General features: G+C 55.0%; 1 protein-coding gene across 1 annotated transcript in view; it reads right to left on the bottom strand.

Annotated features, from left to right (window-relative positions):
- The window catches only part of Mad1l1 (mitotic arrest deficient 1 like 1), a 288272-nt gene that overhangs the window by 105950 nt on the left and 168594 nt on the right, over positions 1-13728 (bottom strand). Inside the window, exons 12-13 of the mRNA XM_036172339.1 lie at positions 11322-11462; positions 1192-1248 (exon numbers count right to left, since the gene is read on the bottom strand). Coding sequence (XP_036028232.1) covers positions 1192-1248; positions 11322-11462 — 198 coding nt within the window. The remainder of the gene's footprint in view (positions 1-1191; positions 1249-11321; positions 11463-13728) is intronic.

Here is a 13728-nt window from a genome sequence, read left to right as displayed (position 1 = left end):
CTTCTGTGCAAAGTGGACCCTGGGTGACAGCAAGCTGCTTAGCCACGGAACCCTGGGCCTGGCATGTGCTTAGCACAACTCATTTCTAATTCTTCTTGGCCTCGTGTACATTATGAAAACAAGGCCCCGGGGTACATTCCAATTCAGGTCAACACCGAGGAAGCCACGCATGTTGATGCACAAAACATCAGGGTCTCCCCAGGCTGTGACTGATGCTCAGCTCACAACTCCATACCCCGACACGTGGCTTCCCCAACGGCAGCAGCAAACAGGCTGCCACTAAGACAGGCTGGGGCACTCGGACCACAGGGATGAAGCCTAACCAACCCACAACCACTGCCTGGGCAGAACGAGGTCATACCACCCCAACAATCTCCTAAAGTTAAAGAAACCCACCATACCCACTGACAGACTCCGTGCTCCACAGTCCCTCCTCCACACTCCCTGATGGACACAGCACTCCACAATCTATAGGATCACCACCACCCCCACCTTGACCCCTACACTCTAGGCCAGAGGCCTGCCTGGCCTGCCACCTCTGATCAGCCCCAGGCCCCTCCCCCTCCCCCATGCAGTCTTAACTGCCAGCTACCAGCTGACTGGCACTCTGCTGCTTAGCTTCTGCTTGGTCAGCCTGACCTCCGTGCAAACGACAACACTGTGTCCACAGCACCCACACGTGAGTGGGCAGTGGGCACAACCAGCAATGCACAACCCTCCCTGATTCTGTATTCTACCACTGGTCTCTCTCACCCCCAGATCAGAATCTCAACCCTGACCCGGAACCCTCAGAGTCCCCACAAGCCAACCCCACTTGTGAATTCTAGCCCACACTCTTGAGTCCCACAGGCAAACCCCGCCTGTGTTATCTAACCCTGTGTTGCTTAGACTGACCTAGCTGGGCCCAGCCCTTGGCCTTAGCCTCCCAAAGGGCTCCCATGACTCCAGCTGGCTCACACCCTGGTATCTCATGGGGGTGGGCTCCAAGACCCAGTTTCCACCTTGCTCCTTCCACTCTAATTTTCTAATATCCAAGCACCATGGCCATAGAGGAGGATGTGCCTTAGGCCAAGTCCTGCCAAGCAAAGGCAGGAATTTCCTTGTGTGAGGGTCCAGGACTGAAGGGAGTCCTGGTAAATACAGGCTGCCCTTCACCATACAACACCAAGTGACCCCCACCTCAGTACTCACAGTGTCGGCTCTCTGCTTCTGAACCCCAAGCTCCTCCAGGGCCTGAGACAGCTGAGCCTGCAAGATAAGACCAAGAGGGTCAGGGCTGAGGGGAAATGCCTGCTAGCCTTGGGGTGAAGGGCTCACCTCAGCCTCCACTCTACATTGAGTCTGTCAGGGCCACATTGTCATCCTAGTCAGGCCCTGGGTGGTGTGACATTCCAATCCCACAGCAATCGGTGCTGTGCAGCCATACATGGAGGAGGGCCTGAGGAGGAGGTCAGCCAGCTGCCTGCCGCAGTCTCCCATGCTGGAAGCACTAACTGAGGTGGGGGCTCCCCAGCACAGTCACCGCTGGACAGACTGGGAAGGGGCAGAGGAAACCCCCAACCTGGGACCCCCGGCCTGGTGTCCCCAGAGAGGGAAGGTATGTTGCACTGGAGCAGCAACAGCAGTGTCTCCTGACCCAGAGTCACTGAGCCCTACCCCAGGGCTCCACACGCAGAGCAGGCCTGCCTCCCTGAGGCCTCCCGGGCTCCATCCTCTTGAACTCACAATGTTGCCACCCACTAGACCCACACACATGCCTCACTGACTGAACACATCAGTTCTCATAGGCCCTGCTAGAGCCTTCCCTGGCAGGCAGTAAGTGGCATGGCCAAGATGCTTGTAAAAATGCATCCTGACCACAGGTAGCTGCTGTGGGCCATCTATAAATGTACACCACCAGTGAGCCAATGGCTTACACAGCAAGGATGTGATCACCCTCACTGAGCTGGAAGGGCACTGCGCAGCCTAGAGCAACAGAACTACCCCATTGTCAGCTCTGGAACAGGCAAGGAGACTCCTTCCTATGCCCTGTCTGCAGTGACACTGGCCCTCTTTCTCTGGGGATTGCCAAAGGCTGAGTACTCTGTAGACACCAAGGCAAGTCAGTGCTTATGGATATTCTCCAGGCATACCATGTCCTCCCCCAGAAGAGCTTTCTTTAGGAAATGGGTCCAGAAGCCAACCACCATGTACAATTAAATGAGTGGTCGGTCAGTGAACAAGGCAGGATCTGAACCCAGGTCTAACCTGCGACTCTCAAAACTGGAAGAACTGTGAGGCCTACATGTCCATCACTGGGCACACAATCTTTTCTCTCTGCTCCAAAACACACTGCCCTGCTGCTTTATGAGCAGGGGCTGGAGGACAGGGACTGGCATCCCTGCACCTGACTGGCCTCAAGGACACACACTGATCTGCTACAAAGCGCTGAGGAAAAAAATAAACAGTGTGACAGCAGAGCAGGCAAAGAGGCAAACAGACATCTCCCAAAAAAGGAAACGCACACAGGCGGCAAACACACAGAAAGGTAATTAACATGGTTAGCAATTAGCCAAATGCAAATCAGGACCAACAGCGAAACACCACTCTGCGAAGACAGGGCTGGCAGAACCCAGGAAGTGCTGGGGCGCTGAAGGGAAAGGGATGGGAGCAACAGTGAAACTGAAGCCACTCAGATGATCTGGGTTCTCCTCAGGGTGTCAGGTCTGCATCACCTCCCCAGGTATGTGCTCAAAGGACTGAGGAGATGGCTCAGTGGATAAAGTGCTGCCATGTAACTGTGAGGATCAGATCCCAAACGCCCTTGTAAAAGCAGACACAGTAGCATGCATCTGTAACCCCAGTGTTCCTACGGTAAGACAGAGACACAGGGGAGAGTCCCTGGAAGCTTTTGGGCCACCTTGCCCGGTACACACTGTGTGAACAAGAGCCCATGCCTCAAAAAGGTGGAAGGTAAAGACCAGTGCCTGAGCACGCATGCGCGCTCGCTCTCTCGCGCTCTCGCGCTCTCGCTCTCTCTCTCTCTCTCTCTCTCTCTCTCTCTCTCTCTCTCTCTCTCTCTGTCTCTCTGTCTCTCTGTCTCTGTCTCATGCTAAGTAACAACCTGCCTTCTATGACCACCTCATCTGTAGAGAGAAGAGGAGCTGGCGGAAACTGCAGCTCCACCAGCAACCCCGTCCCACACCTGCATCAGGAGATAACCAGAAAGTTCCCCAGAAGACCACGAGAAAACACTCACTCGACAGCCATGCTTGGTGGGACAGTTAGCCAGAATCAAACACATGCACATGACATGGCTGCCCTGGCAAGAGTCTTGTCTCTTGGCTCAGCCAAGGTGCCTGAGGAAGCCTTCACAGGACATGGTCCGGGAGAACAACAGTAAACGATAGCACTGTTGCAGGAGACAGTCAGTCATCATGTCCACATCCAGAAAGTAGGTCCTTTCTGAGGTCCTAGTCATGTTCACCAGGGACCAACCACCTAAGTGCCAAATGGCCGGCCGGCCATGATCATCATGAATGTTCTCAGAAGGGACAGAAGGGTAGAGTCCTATCTGCAGCCTGAGTGCAGAGCCTCTGGCAAATGCTGCCTCAGCCACAAAAGGCAGACAGTAAAGGTGATGGCCTGGGCCTTGCCATAAGATACAATGTGGAGCTGAGGACAGACGATGGGTGTAGTGCCCAGCAGTGGGGGATGGGCAGCTGCAGGCTCATGTTGCTGGTGTCTAGACTGAGGAAGCATCTCCTTGCGGTGGCATCGTAATAAGTGTCTTGCCCTTTGCAGTGACATCAGGGCCCATTTGTTCTTGCTTTCTCCTGAGACTTCCAAAGAAAGACAGACAGCCTTTATATGGGAAAACAGCAGCAAGGTACCTCAGTCCACCAGCTGTTCCTCATCTGTCCCCAGCCGGCCCACACAACTGGGCCAGTGGCTAATGCAGGCAGTTTGCCTATCAACCCTCTGCTTGCATGGCACCGGCTACCAATCCTGCCCAAGATAGTACTGCTACGAAGTGGGCAAGGCCTGGATCTGAGGCTATGCACTGAGAAGGCAAGCTGACAGACTGGTCCAAAGATAGTCCCAGGACAGGGCAACAGCAGTCCCTGGTCAGACTCTAGAGAGGCAGACAATAGCACTGGGACAGCACAGCTGTGGAGGGTCTCGGGCGTGGCCAAGGTGGCAGGTGGGCTAGCACACATTTCTTGTAAAAGTGCAGACAGCGCTGGCCATGGTCCCCAGCCAGGCCCTGGGGACTGCATGTGTTCAGACACAAGCCCTGGACATGCGCCACCTGTGACATTCCATCCCGCACAGAAGCCTCAGCAGGGCTATTTTTATCCTAAAGTGAGAAGTGGCGGCCTGATGATCTGGCACCCCTGCAGGCACACTGACAGCTTGAGGGGGGTACAGGAAAACCTGTGGTGGGTACAGGCTGGGACAGGCCATTCTGAGCCCTGAAGGGGGGTGGTGTCACCTTCTGCAACACCCTGGCATGGCCTGGCTGGGAGGACCCTGAGAGGAGAACAGTATGCCTACCTGGACCTAAGCAGGCAGGGTCCACCCAAGGACAGAGTTAGCACTGAGGAGGCCAAGACTCCAGGGCTAGGCTTTCCCTTGGGATGTGAGTACAGACATGGGTATCAGGAGCCTCTCTACACGGATGACAGGCAGAACACCTTCTGCTTCTGGGGGCTGCAGAGCACCTAGTTCCTGAGTAGACAGCACATGCTGGCATTCAAAGATGCAGACTGTGGTACAGGCTATGAGGGTGGGAGCCCGGAGGGCAGAAGTGCGCTCTGCTGGAGTGGAGGAGACAAACAGCCCCAGCCTATGCCACGACACTCTACTCAGTGTCAGTGGCTCCACAGAGACCCACACCCTAGCAATCCTAGGTACTCAATGGAAATAGAGGATTCCCAGCCTCCAGCCCACTGGATCCGATGTCAACAGAGGGTCCTGGCCAACAAGGGTCCCCACAAACCCTGCAGGGGAGTGATGGAGCTCAGATCTGGAACTGCAGCGGTGGGCAATCAATCTCTGGCTTGCGGCTGGGGTCCCAATGGCCACTTATCATCTATGTGACCTCCACAAAAGCTGATCTTAACAGCTCATCTCAGCTCTTAGTATTTGTCCTCCATCTCTGCAATGGGCCCAGTGAGCTGGCACTATAGCTCAGTGGCGGGGTGATTCCCTGGCACAGGTAAGGCCCCAGATTCTTCCCGTCAGCCTCCTGCATCCACTTCTTGGAACTCTTTGGAGCTTCTCCCCCATGCTTCCTTCACCCACAGCGCAGTCCTCTCACCGGAAAGCAGCATGCCAGTACATTTGTGAGGAAGTCTCCATGTAGCTAGCAGTGCTGTAATCTGTTTTAATTAAATACGCTGGAAACACAACTCAGGTGACGCGTGGCATCCAAGTGCCACACACTTGTATTTATGGTTCCACTGACAGAGGACTCGTGACATCTGCTTCCAACCTCCGCAGCGGCTTTATTAAATGGAATAAATAAAATCTGGGCAAAATGGCAGCAGCCCCGCCAGAGACAGGCTACTGGGAGTCTCCCAGCTCCACATTTCTAGTTTGTTTTGCTGAAATGATTTTGCTAGAATCAAAGCATGCCTTGTGCTGGGACTGCTGAAGGACATTAGCCCAGGCCAGGACTGTGCTGAGAGGGGCGCAGTGGCTGCCTGCCCACCCATGGCCAGCCCTGGGGCTGTCACATCTGCCCTCTCACAAACAAAATTGGCAACGAACAACCCCCCCCCACACACACACCCAAACACACACACACACACACACACACACACACACACACACACACACATACAGCAGCCAAGCACAGAAGCCTACACCCAGTGCACAGGAATCCGTAGAACGGCCTGTTGATGCCAGAGAAAACAGGAGCTTGAGGTGAGGAAGGGTGAAGGAAAGGGACAGAGAAAAGCCATCAGGCAGAAAAAGAGAGAACCCAGGGACTGGGAGATAGCCCAGTGGCTAAAGTGCCTGCCTGCCTCACCCTGAGTTCGGATCCCTGGCATCCCCAGCACCCATGGAGAATGCCAAGTTTGACAATGTGAACCTGAAATCACAGTGTGAGGAGATGAGGACAGAAGGATCCCAAGGGCTCACTGGCCAGCCAGTCTAGCCAAATCTGAGCTCCAGGTGATGTGAGAGGAAGGCCCAAACATTGACCTGACTTCCACACGCATGAGTACTGACATGGGAGCGCATGCACACACAGCTGACAGGTACATAGAAGGAAGACTGGGGCAAAAGCAGAAAGGAACTAGATGAAGGGGTGGAGAGGCAGAGGGGTGGCAGCACCACACACAAGACCGCCTCGAATCTTCACATGGTTAGCGGTGTCTTCCTGCTTCCTGCAGCCCTCGCTCTTGTCCATGAAAGTGAGGGCAAGAGCAGGCCTGTCCCTCCACGGTGGATGTGAAGTCAGATCCCACACTCGAGGGCTCCCTTGCATGCACCTCTCCACTTTCTGACAACTCAGGACTGAACAACACAGGCAATGTGACGGCTCGCTCTCCACTGCACATCCTCCCTGGAAGAAACTACTCACATCGGAGACACGAGCCATGCTTGTACGGCTGTAGGGCACTAAGGGACCTTTAAGGAAGGAGTTCCACTAAGTTATGTAACTTTTTCCTGTGTCAATACAAGCAGCTCAGCTAATAAACTCCTGACAGGACTTTTAAAGCTCTCCAGGTATGAGCCATTTTCCAGCTTCTGTTATGTGAATCTGACTGTCCAGTAAGGCAATGCAAAGCTACCCTTCGTGGCTGCAGCTTTACCACCGGCAGCCAGACCAGTGACTCGCTCCTTGGCCTGGGAATACAGAGTTGGATCAAGGCTGGGCTGCCCTACAGTGAGCTGAGCACACCTGTCCAAAGATTGTTCCCCCCCGCCCCGCCCCATCTCGGCCATTCAGCATGCAGGAGGTGCTAAGCCTGATTGCTGCTGCTGGAGCTCTCAGACCCTGGCAGTGAGCACCGTCTCTAGAATGCAGCCAACAGGGACGCCAACATGCTCATGAGATGGGGAGACCAAGAGACAGGAGGGTTTGGTTTGGACCACACTCCACCTCAGACTTCAGTTTCTCCAAATGCAAAACAGATACCCTGTTCCCAAGAGTCTGGAGAGAGTCTGATTAAGAATGTGCAGGCTGCAGGATGTGCCTACAAGCCAGGGCACTCAGAAGCAGCAGGTGATGCATGCCACCTTGATTAACAGAGTGGCCTGAGATGGTCGGGGTGTGCCTGCTGGACCCCCCAGGTGTGATGTCACCAAGCTGTGGCTCCATGGCTGTCCTGGCCCAGGAGTGTTCTCCTCAAAAGGGTCAGGGCTGGAGGTGACAAGGGGCCTAGGCCATGGACCTGCAGACTGGGCCAGGTGTTGGTGATGGCCAGAGTGTGGCTGGAAACACCAAGCTCCATGGCTGCTGTGGTAACAGCTTCCTGGCTGACTGTGGTCAGAGGGGCTTTTCCACCAGTCATGCTCACAAGTCACCCTCAATTCCCAGAACTTCTGATTTGGGGACCCCCCCCCCACTAGTCTCACCAGGTCCCCAGGAGCCCACACCAGCCTCTCCAGAGGCAGCTCCCCACTCCTCTGGGTCTACGTGCCTAGGCAAGGCCATTTGCCCATCTCCCTTCTCACTAATGGGGACTCTTGGAGCACCCAACTGTACCCATGACTCCGCGTGGCAGAGAACAGGCTGAGAAGTGGTTGGGGAAGGATTACCCTCCTAAGGTCAGGCTCCACGGCAGAGCTGGGAAGCAGAGAGCCAAGGCCACCCTCATCCTTCCAGCCCCCTCCACAGCAGACGACCCAGCTGTGGGACTCATACCTGCCTGGTCCTTGCCTCTGGTCAAGCCTTACTCAGGATGTGCCCAGTTCCCTATCATCCCCTCCTCCTGGCCACCCTTTCCTGCACCTGCCTAGCCCCCTCCAGGACAGTGTGGCTAGGCCCAGAAAGCAGTGGGCCTGTCTGCTGCCCCCTGGTGGAAACAGAAGGTACAACGCTCCCACTCCAGTGGATTCAGACCTCTAGGCAGGCTCCCCCCTCTAGACTATGCTAAATCCAGATACTACTCCACCCGCAAGGGGTTGGGGTGGCCACGCCTTGTGCTCCTCCAGGGTCCCACTGTGTGAGAAGGAGACCTCTAGGGGAGACAGGGAAGCCTGTGACTGACGGGGTACAACTGTCTCCTGGTGACTTGTGTGAGGACGAGGCACAAGTCTGAACACATGGCCACTCTAGACTGCAACAAATGGTGACACACCCAGTCAGGAGCCACAGAGTGAGGAGAAACGTCACCGGGGCTCTGCTCACAGGACCCTAGCTCACCTCAGTCATGACATCCGCACACATGACAGGGCCAGAGGAGGAACGTCATGGAGGACCAGCCTGCTTCAAGAGGCTAGCGTGCAGGTGTGTGTCGGAGGAACGTCTCAGCCTCGCCCAGCTGGCTAACCTCATAAACACTGGCAGTTACGATTACTGAGAAGTAGTAAGGACACCAGCTGAGCCCCCAAGCTCTAGCATCCACTGGCTCTACTACAGCTCTGGGAGACAGACATGAGGAAGAGCTCGCCATCTTTAAATCCTTCAGGGAAAGAGAGGGGTGCCTGACAGACACCCCATGAGCAGGGTGATGGCAGGATGGTGACAGGAGCACTCATCTGCTGGAACTGAACCCCAACAGCACTGATCACGTGACACAGAACACATCACACTGGTTGTGCCCAAACTATCACGCTCCTAACAACCTATGTGGGATGCATATGGGCAACAGAGACGGGACCGCTCAGTGAGAAAATACCAGGGACAGTGCAAGGTGTCAGAGAGCAGACCTGCAAATCTCTCCTCGTTAGCGTTTCCCATGGAGCCTAATGTGCTATAATGAAACGATATTAACACAGTTACACTGATGACGGTACAGCTCGCCGGAGCCTGCGCTAACCTTTCAGATGAGGGTGGAGGGCTGGGACGCAGCAGCTCATGGCTGCTACCACCTGTGAGTCATGGGGACAAATGTGCAGCTGGGGACTGGGGGTGGGATCAACATAGGACCCGAGTGAGTCTCCACCCCTCAGAGGGTTCGGTTCATTCTGCCAAGAGTGTCAGTGAGGGCTGCTCCTCCAGGCAAGGACAACGCAGGCCCAATGCACCTGATGAGAATCTCACAGGCAGGAAGAACATGAGGGCGGCCTGGCCCACGGCCTCCTCACCACGGCACAGCCTTGCCACCATCCGTCCTCAGAGCTAAAGCTCGGCAGCTCCCACTCTGTCACTCTCCAATCTTCTCACCTGTAGCCATCCTCTCAGCTGGAGGGTCAAAGTCCATCCTCAGTGTCCCAGACAAGTTACAGCAATATTGGGAGCTTCTGACTGCTCCCTCACAAGAACCCTCAACTCCACACCTCACACCTAAAATGCTACTTCACTTTATGGTTATCGTGGGTTCATTTATATATTTGTTTGCTTTTGCAGTACTAGGAATTTAATACAGGGACTCATGAAAGTTAGCAGGTGCTCTATCACTGAACCACACCCCAGCCCCTCACTGGGGGATTCTAGGCAGGTGGTCTGCCACTGAGCCACACTCCAGCCCCTCACTGGGGGATTCTAGGCAGATTCTCTACCACTGAGCCACACCCAAGCCCCTCACTGGGGGATTCTAGGCAGGTGCTCTACCACTGAGCCACACTCCAGCCCCTCACTGGGGGACTCTAGGCAGGGGCTCTACCACTGAGCCACACCCCAGCCCCTCACTGGGGGACTCTAGGCAGGGGCTCTACCACTGAGCCACACCCCAGCCCCTCACTGGGGGACTCTAGGCAGGTGCTCTACCACTGAGCCACACCCCAGCCCCTCACTGGGGAAGTCTAAGCAAGCACTCTACCACTGAATCACACCCCAGTCCCTAGCTAAGCTATATCCTCCACTTTCTTTTTACTTAAGACAGACATTAAGTAGCCCAGACTGGCCGTAAACTCACTCTATAGCCTAGGCTGGCATGGAACTTACCATCGTCCTGCCTCGGCTTCCCACGTAGCTTGGATTGCAGGCCTTTGCCACTGGGCCAGCTCACAGTTGTCTATTTTAAACAAGCCCTCACCAAAGGTTCTGCAGCCCTAGGAAGGGCCTGCTCAGTGTGGATCCCAGTGTTCTCTGGGAAGTCCATGTGGTCCTGCCATCACTGTGCCTGTCACTTCGGACACTTCTCCAGGTAGACAACCAGGAGCACTGGCTGGGTGAGGGCCAAGCTGCCTGCACAGAATGACTGGCCCAGCGGCACCTGTGTGTTTGCATCACGCCAAGGTCAAGGACCAGCCCAACAGGTGTGAGCATCAACACCAAAAAAAGCTGATAGCCACAGCACGAGCCTTGACCGAGGACGCTCTGCTGGTGAACAGTGATTCAGGGCAGACCTAGCTTTGTCTACAGGCACCTGGTGACTTGGGCTCAGTCCTGGGCCTTCTGCATATCTGCTTTCTTGTCATTAAAATGTGGACACTGACTGCCCTGTTTCTAGGGTCACAGCCAGAGTCAAGCTTAGAGACACAACTGAAAAGCGGGTGCAGAGCAGGCAAAGGCAGCCTCTGGGGCATAGCTGTGTGGTTCTCCTGACAGGCAGGATCCGCCTTATTCTGTACGGTCATTCAGCTTCTCCTGAGAACCAAGCACCCCCCACCCCTGTTGGAGGGAGATCAAGGGCTTCCCCTGCATCTGGGATGATTTTCAGGGAGGCCACACCCCTGGGAATGCCAGCATTAGCAGTAGGAGTCCGGCACTGGCACAGGCCAGCCAGAAAGGAGAGGTCCGATGAGGTCCTCACTGGTTCCCAGTGCCTAGCAGCCTATGGGGCCAAAGGGTTACTCTCTTCCTCAAAAGGGGACATTCTCTCTGCCCTCACTGAAGCAGAAGAGACTTCAGAGGACTCATGATAGCGTGGGAGGTGACAGGGAGAGACAAGAAGTCACAGACTGCTTGGAAGACACTGCACCATCCCCTAGACAGGAACACCACAGGAACATGCAGCAAGAGGAAGCAGGCTGCCACAGGGACCACATGGCTACAGGGTACAGATCGTCCTCAAGGCACCTGGCAACAACTCGGGCTGGCAGAGGCCTTGCCTCACCCTAAATCCCCTTGACACCCACCTCTGATGCCTGGGGTTGCCTGGAGTCCTCTGACCACCAAGTACCACATAAGAAGTAAAGGAGGGCAGGTATCAAACTAACCACCATGGCTGCACCCCCCACCCCCACATAGTCCCCACTCACCCATGGTGCCCACCTACCTCCATCTCCGAGCTGTGGGCATGCACCTTCTGAACCATGTCCTCGGCCTCCCACATGCGCTGTGTCAGCTGGGCTGAGAACTCGGCCTGGGTCATCTCACTGTCGTAGGATCCCAGGATGGCACGCATGCCGTCTCGCTCCTGAGGACACAGATGGTCAGGTCAGGTCAGGTGGGGACAGTGTATCGGTGGCTTGGGGGAATCCGAGGTGGGAGCCTCAGCGTTCCTGCATATGGTATTCAAAAAGCTCAGGACTGTGGCTTGCTTCCATCTGCCAGTGGTGCACACCTCCAAAGAGTCCACAACCGAGACCCAAGTATGCAGATTTCTAGACTCAGTTTCACTGGGCCAGTGATCGATAGAGCCAACCCTGCCAACAGTACTCACCCCAACCATGCCAGGTGGACACCGACTTGATGTGACTTCTGATTAGCGACACTCAGAACAAGAACAAAAGCCTGGTGAGTGAGCACCAACCCTATCTGAGCAGACTCAAACCCATAGCTCTGTCCTAATGCACTAAGTGCCCTGAGACACTGGGGCTCCAGAAACCGCTGTGGTCTCAGGAAGCACCTCACCTCCACAGAGAACTCACAGACACATGAGACCGCCAGTCTGTCCAGCCATGCTGAGCACTCCTACCTTCCCGCTCAGAACAGAGTGGGAGTGAGAGCTGGGGAAGTGGCTAATTCTTGGCTGGTCTGTACACACTAGAGATCCTAAGGTTGACAGCCTGAATCAGAAAGCCAACAGTGGTGACACCTGCCAAGACTGGGATCCAGACTCCCTAGAATGCTGGGGAGACCTGCACAGGGGCTGAAGAGGAACCCCCTCCACCCTGCCAGCAAGGAAGCCCATCGACATGCGACCTACCCTGTCTGGGGGAGCCAGGCTGCTCTGAGGGCCACAAATGGGGTACAGCACTGTTGGGGAGCCTGGCCTCCCCAGGCTGCTTACTGCGCCCTCTTTCCCCATGACTCAGGTTCTTAAGTATGGCCCCAAACCTACAGGGCCACTTGGCTTCTCCGGACACAAATATCACTCATAGGTAGAGGAGGCCCAGCCCTCAAATCCCAGGTGCAGGCTGGGGACTCCCCCTACCCTGATGTCGCCTTCTAAGAGTTCAACAGAGTGCACATGAAGAAGTGACAAATCCTTCCTCCAGAAGTCCAGGTGTGCCAGACCCAGCCTCACCAACCTCCTGTGAACATTGCCTTGGGGAATGTGATGAGCCTCTTCATCCTGCAGGTCTGGGCAAGCCCACCTCTGTGCTTCCAACTGGAACCTGAGACATCCCTGCTGATGCGCTTGGCCCTTCTGCTGCTTGAGCCTTGCCCATTCGTGCAGCCAGCAATGAGGATGCTTGAGGACAGCCCAGCCCAGGAAGGAGTGCTTCCTACTGCAAGCAGCAGCTTCCAACCCCAGCTCTGATCTGCTGCCAGCTATCTAGTCACCCCAAGTTTTAAATCCTCCATCAGAAGAAAATGGTCACAAGGGCAGCTATGTGGATCAATACCACTGTGGACAAAGTGTCCAGTGAGCTGTCCTGCAGACAACTGGTGCTCATGAAAACAACAGGATTTTTATTACCATTGGCAAATGCTGTCTCAGTATGATGGGCAGGACCCTGGCTCTTAGGTGCTCCAGCACACCCCCTTCCCAAACCATGCACCTGGAAAAGGTCAGAGTGGCCCAGCACAACCCTGGCCAGTGGCTCCTTCCCATGGGATCTGCACTGTCTGTCCACACCAGGAGAGCTCACATGGACCAGCTTATTTAGACCACGTAGGTAACAGGAACAGCACTGGCGGCCACCAAGGAGTTTCCCACGAGGCTGAGACCCTGACTGTGTCATACAGACTCAGCCACCCTCAGCACCAACACTGCCTATCCTTAAGCCCCTAATGCTTAAGAACATTCTGCCCTCGGCCCATGGGCCTCCAAAGCCTTGTCTGGGCTCTCTTCCCTCCTAGGCTGGGGACACGGTTATCACCTCAGCACAAAATCTATAATTAGTGAATGCCAAAAAATCCAATAAGTGAGAAATTAAAGTTCCAAATCCAGCTGGAACTGGTCACAGGTCTGGGGGTGATCTGTTTCCGTGGGAAGGTTTATGAAGTGCCATAACTTTATTGAAATCCTATATCTTCCCATTGACTTTTATCGTCTTGAGCTGGTTACCCAAGTTATCATTAGCAGAGTGTGGATGCCACAAGAGGCCGGGCGGGGGATTTCCTTTCATCAACAAACTGTAATTGTCTCTTTTATTGATCGGTAAATCTCCCCGCTGCCACCTTTCGCTGGGTTTCTCTCTTCCAGTGTCTCCAGGCTGGCGCAGAAGAAAAGCAGAAGTGGAGAAGTGTGCTGTTTGTGTTTTTTCAGGGGACAGCCGTCACAGTGCGGGTGC

The sequence above is a fragment of the Onychomys torridus genome, chromosome 22 (assembly GCF_903995425.1).
Source record: "Onychomys torridus chromosome 22, mOncTor1.1, whole genome shotgun sequence".
In the NCBI taxonomy this organism is placed as follows: Eukaryota; Metazoa; Chordata; class Mammalia; order Rodentia; family Cricetidae; genus Onychomys; species Onychomys torridus.
The sequence above is the reverse complement of the archived record's forward strand: the minus strand, read 5'-3'. Positions and strand labels throughout refer to the sequence as shown.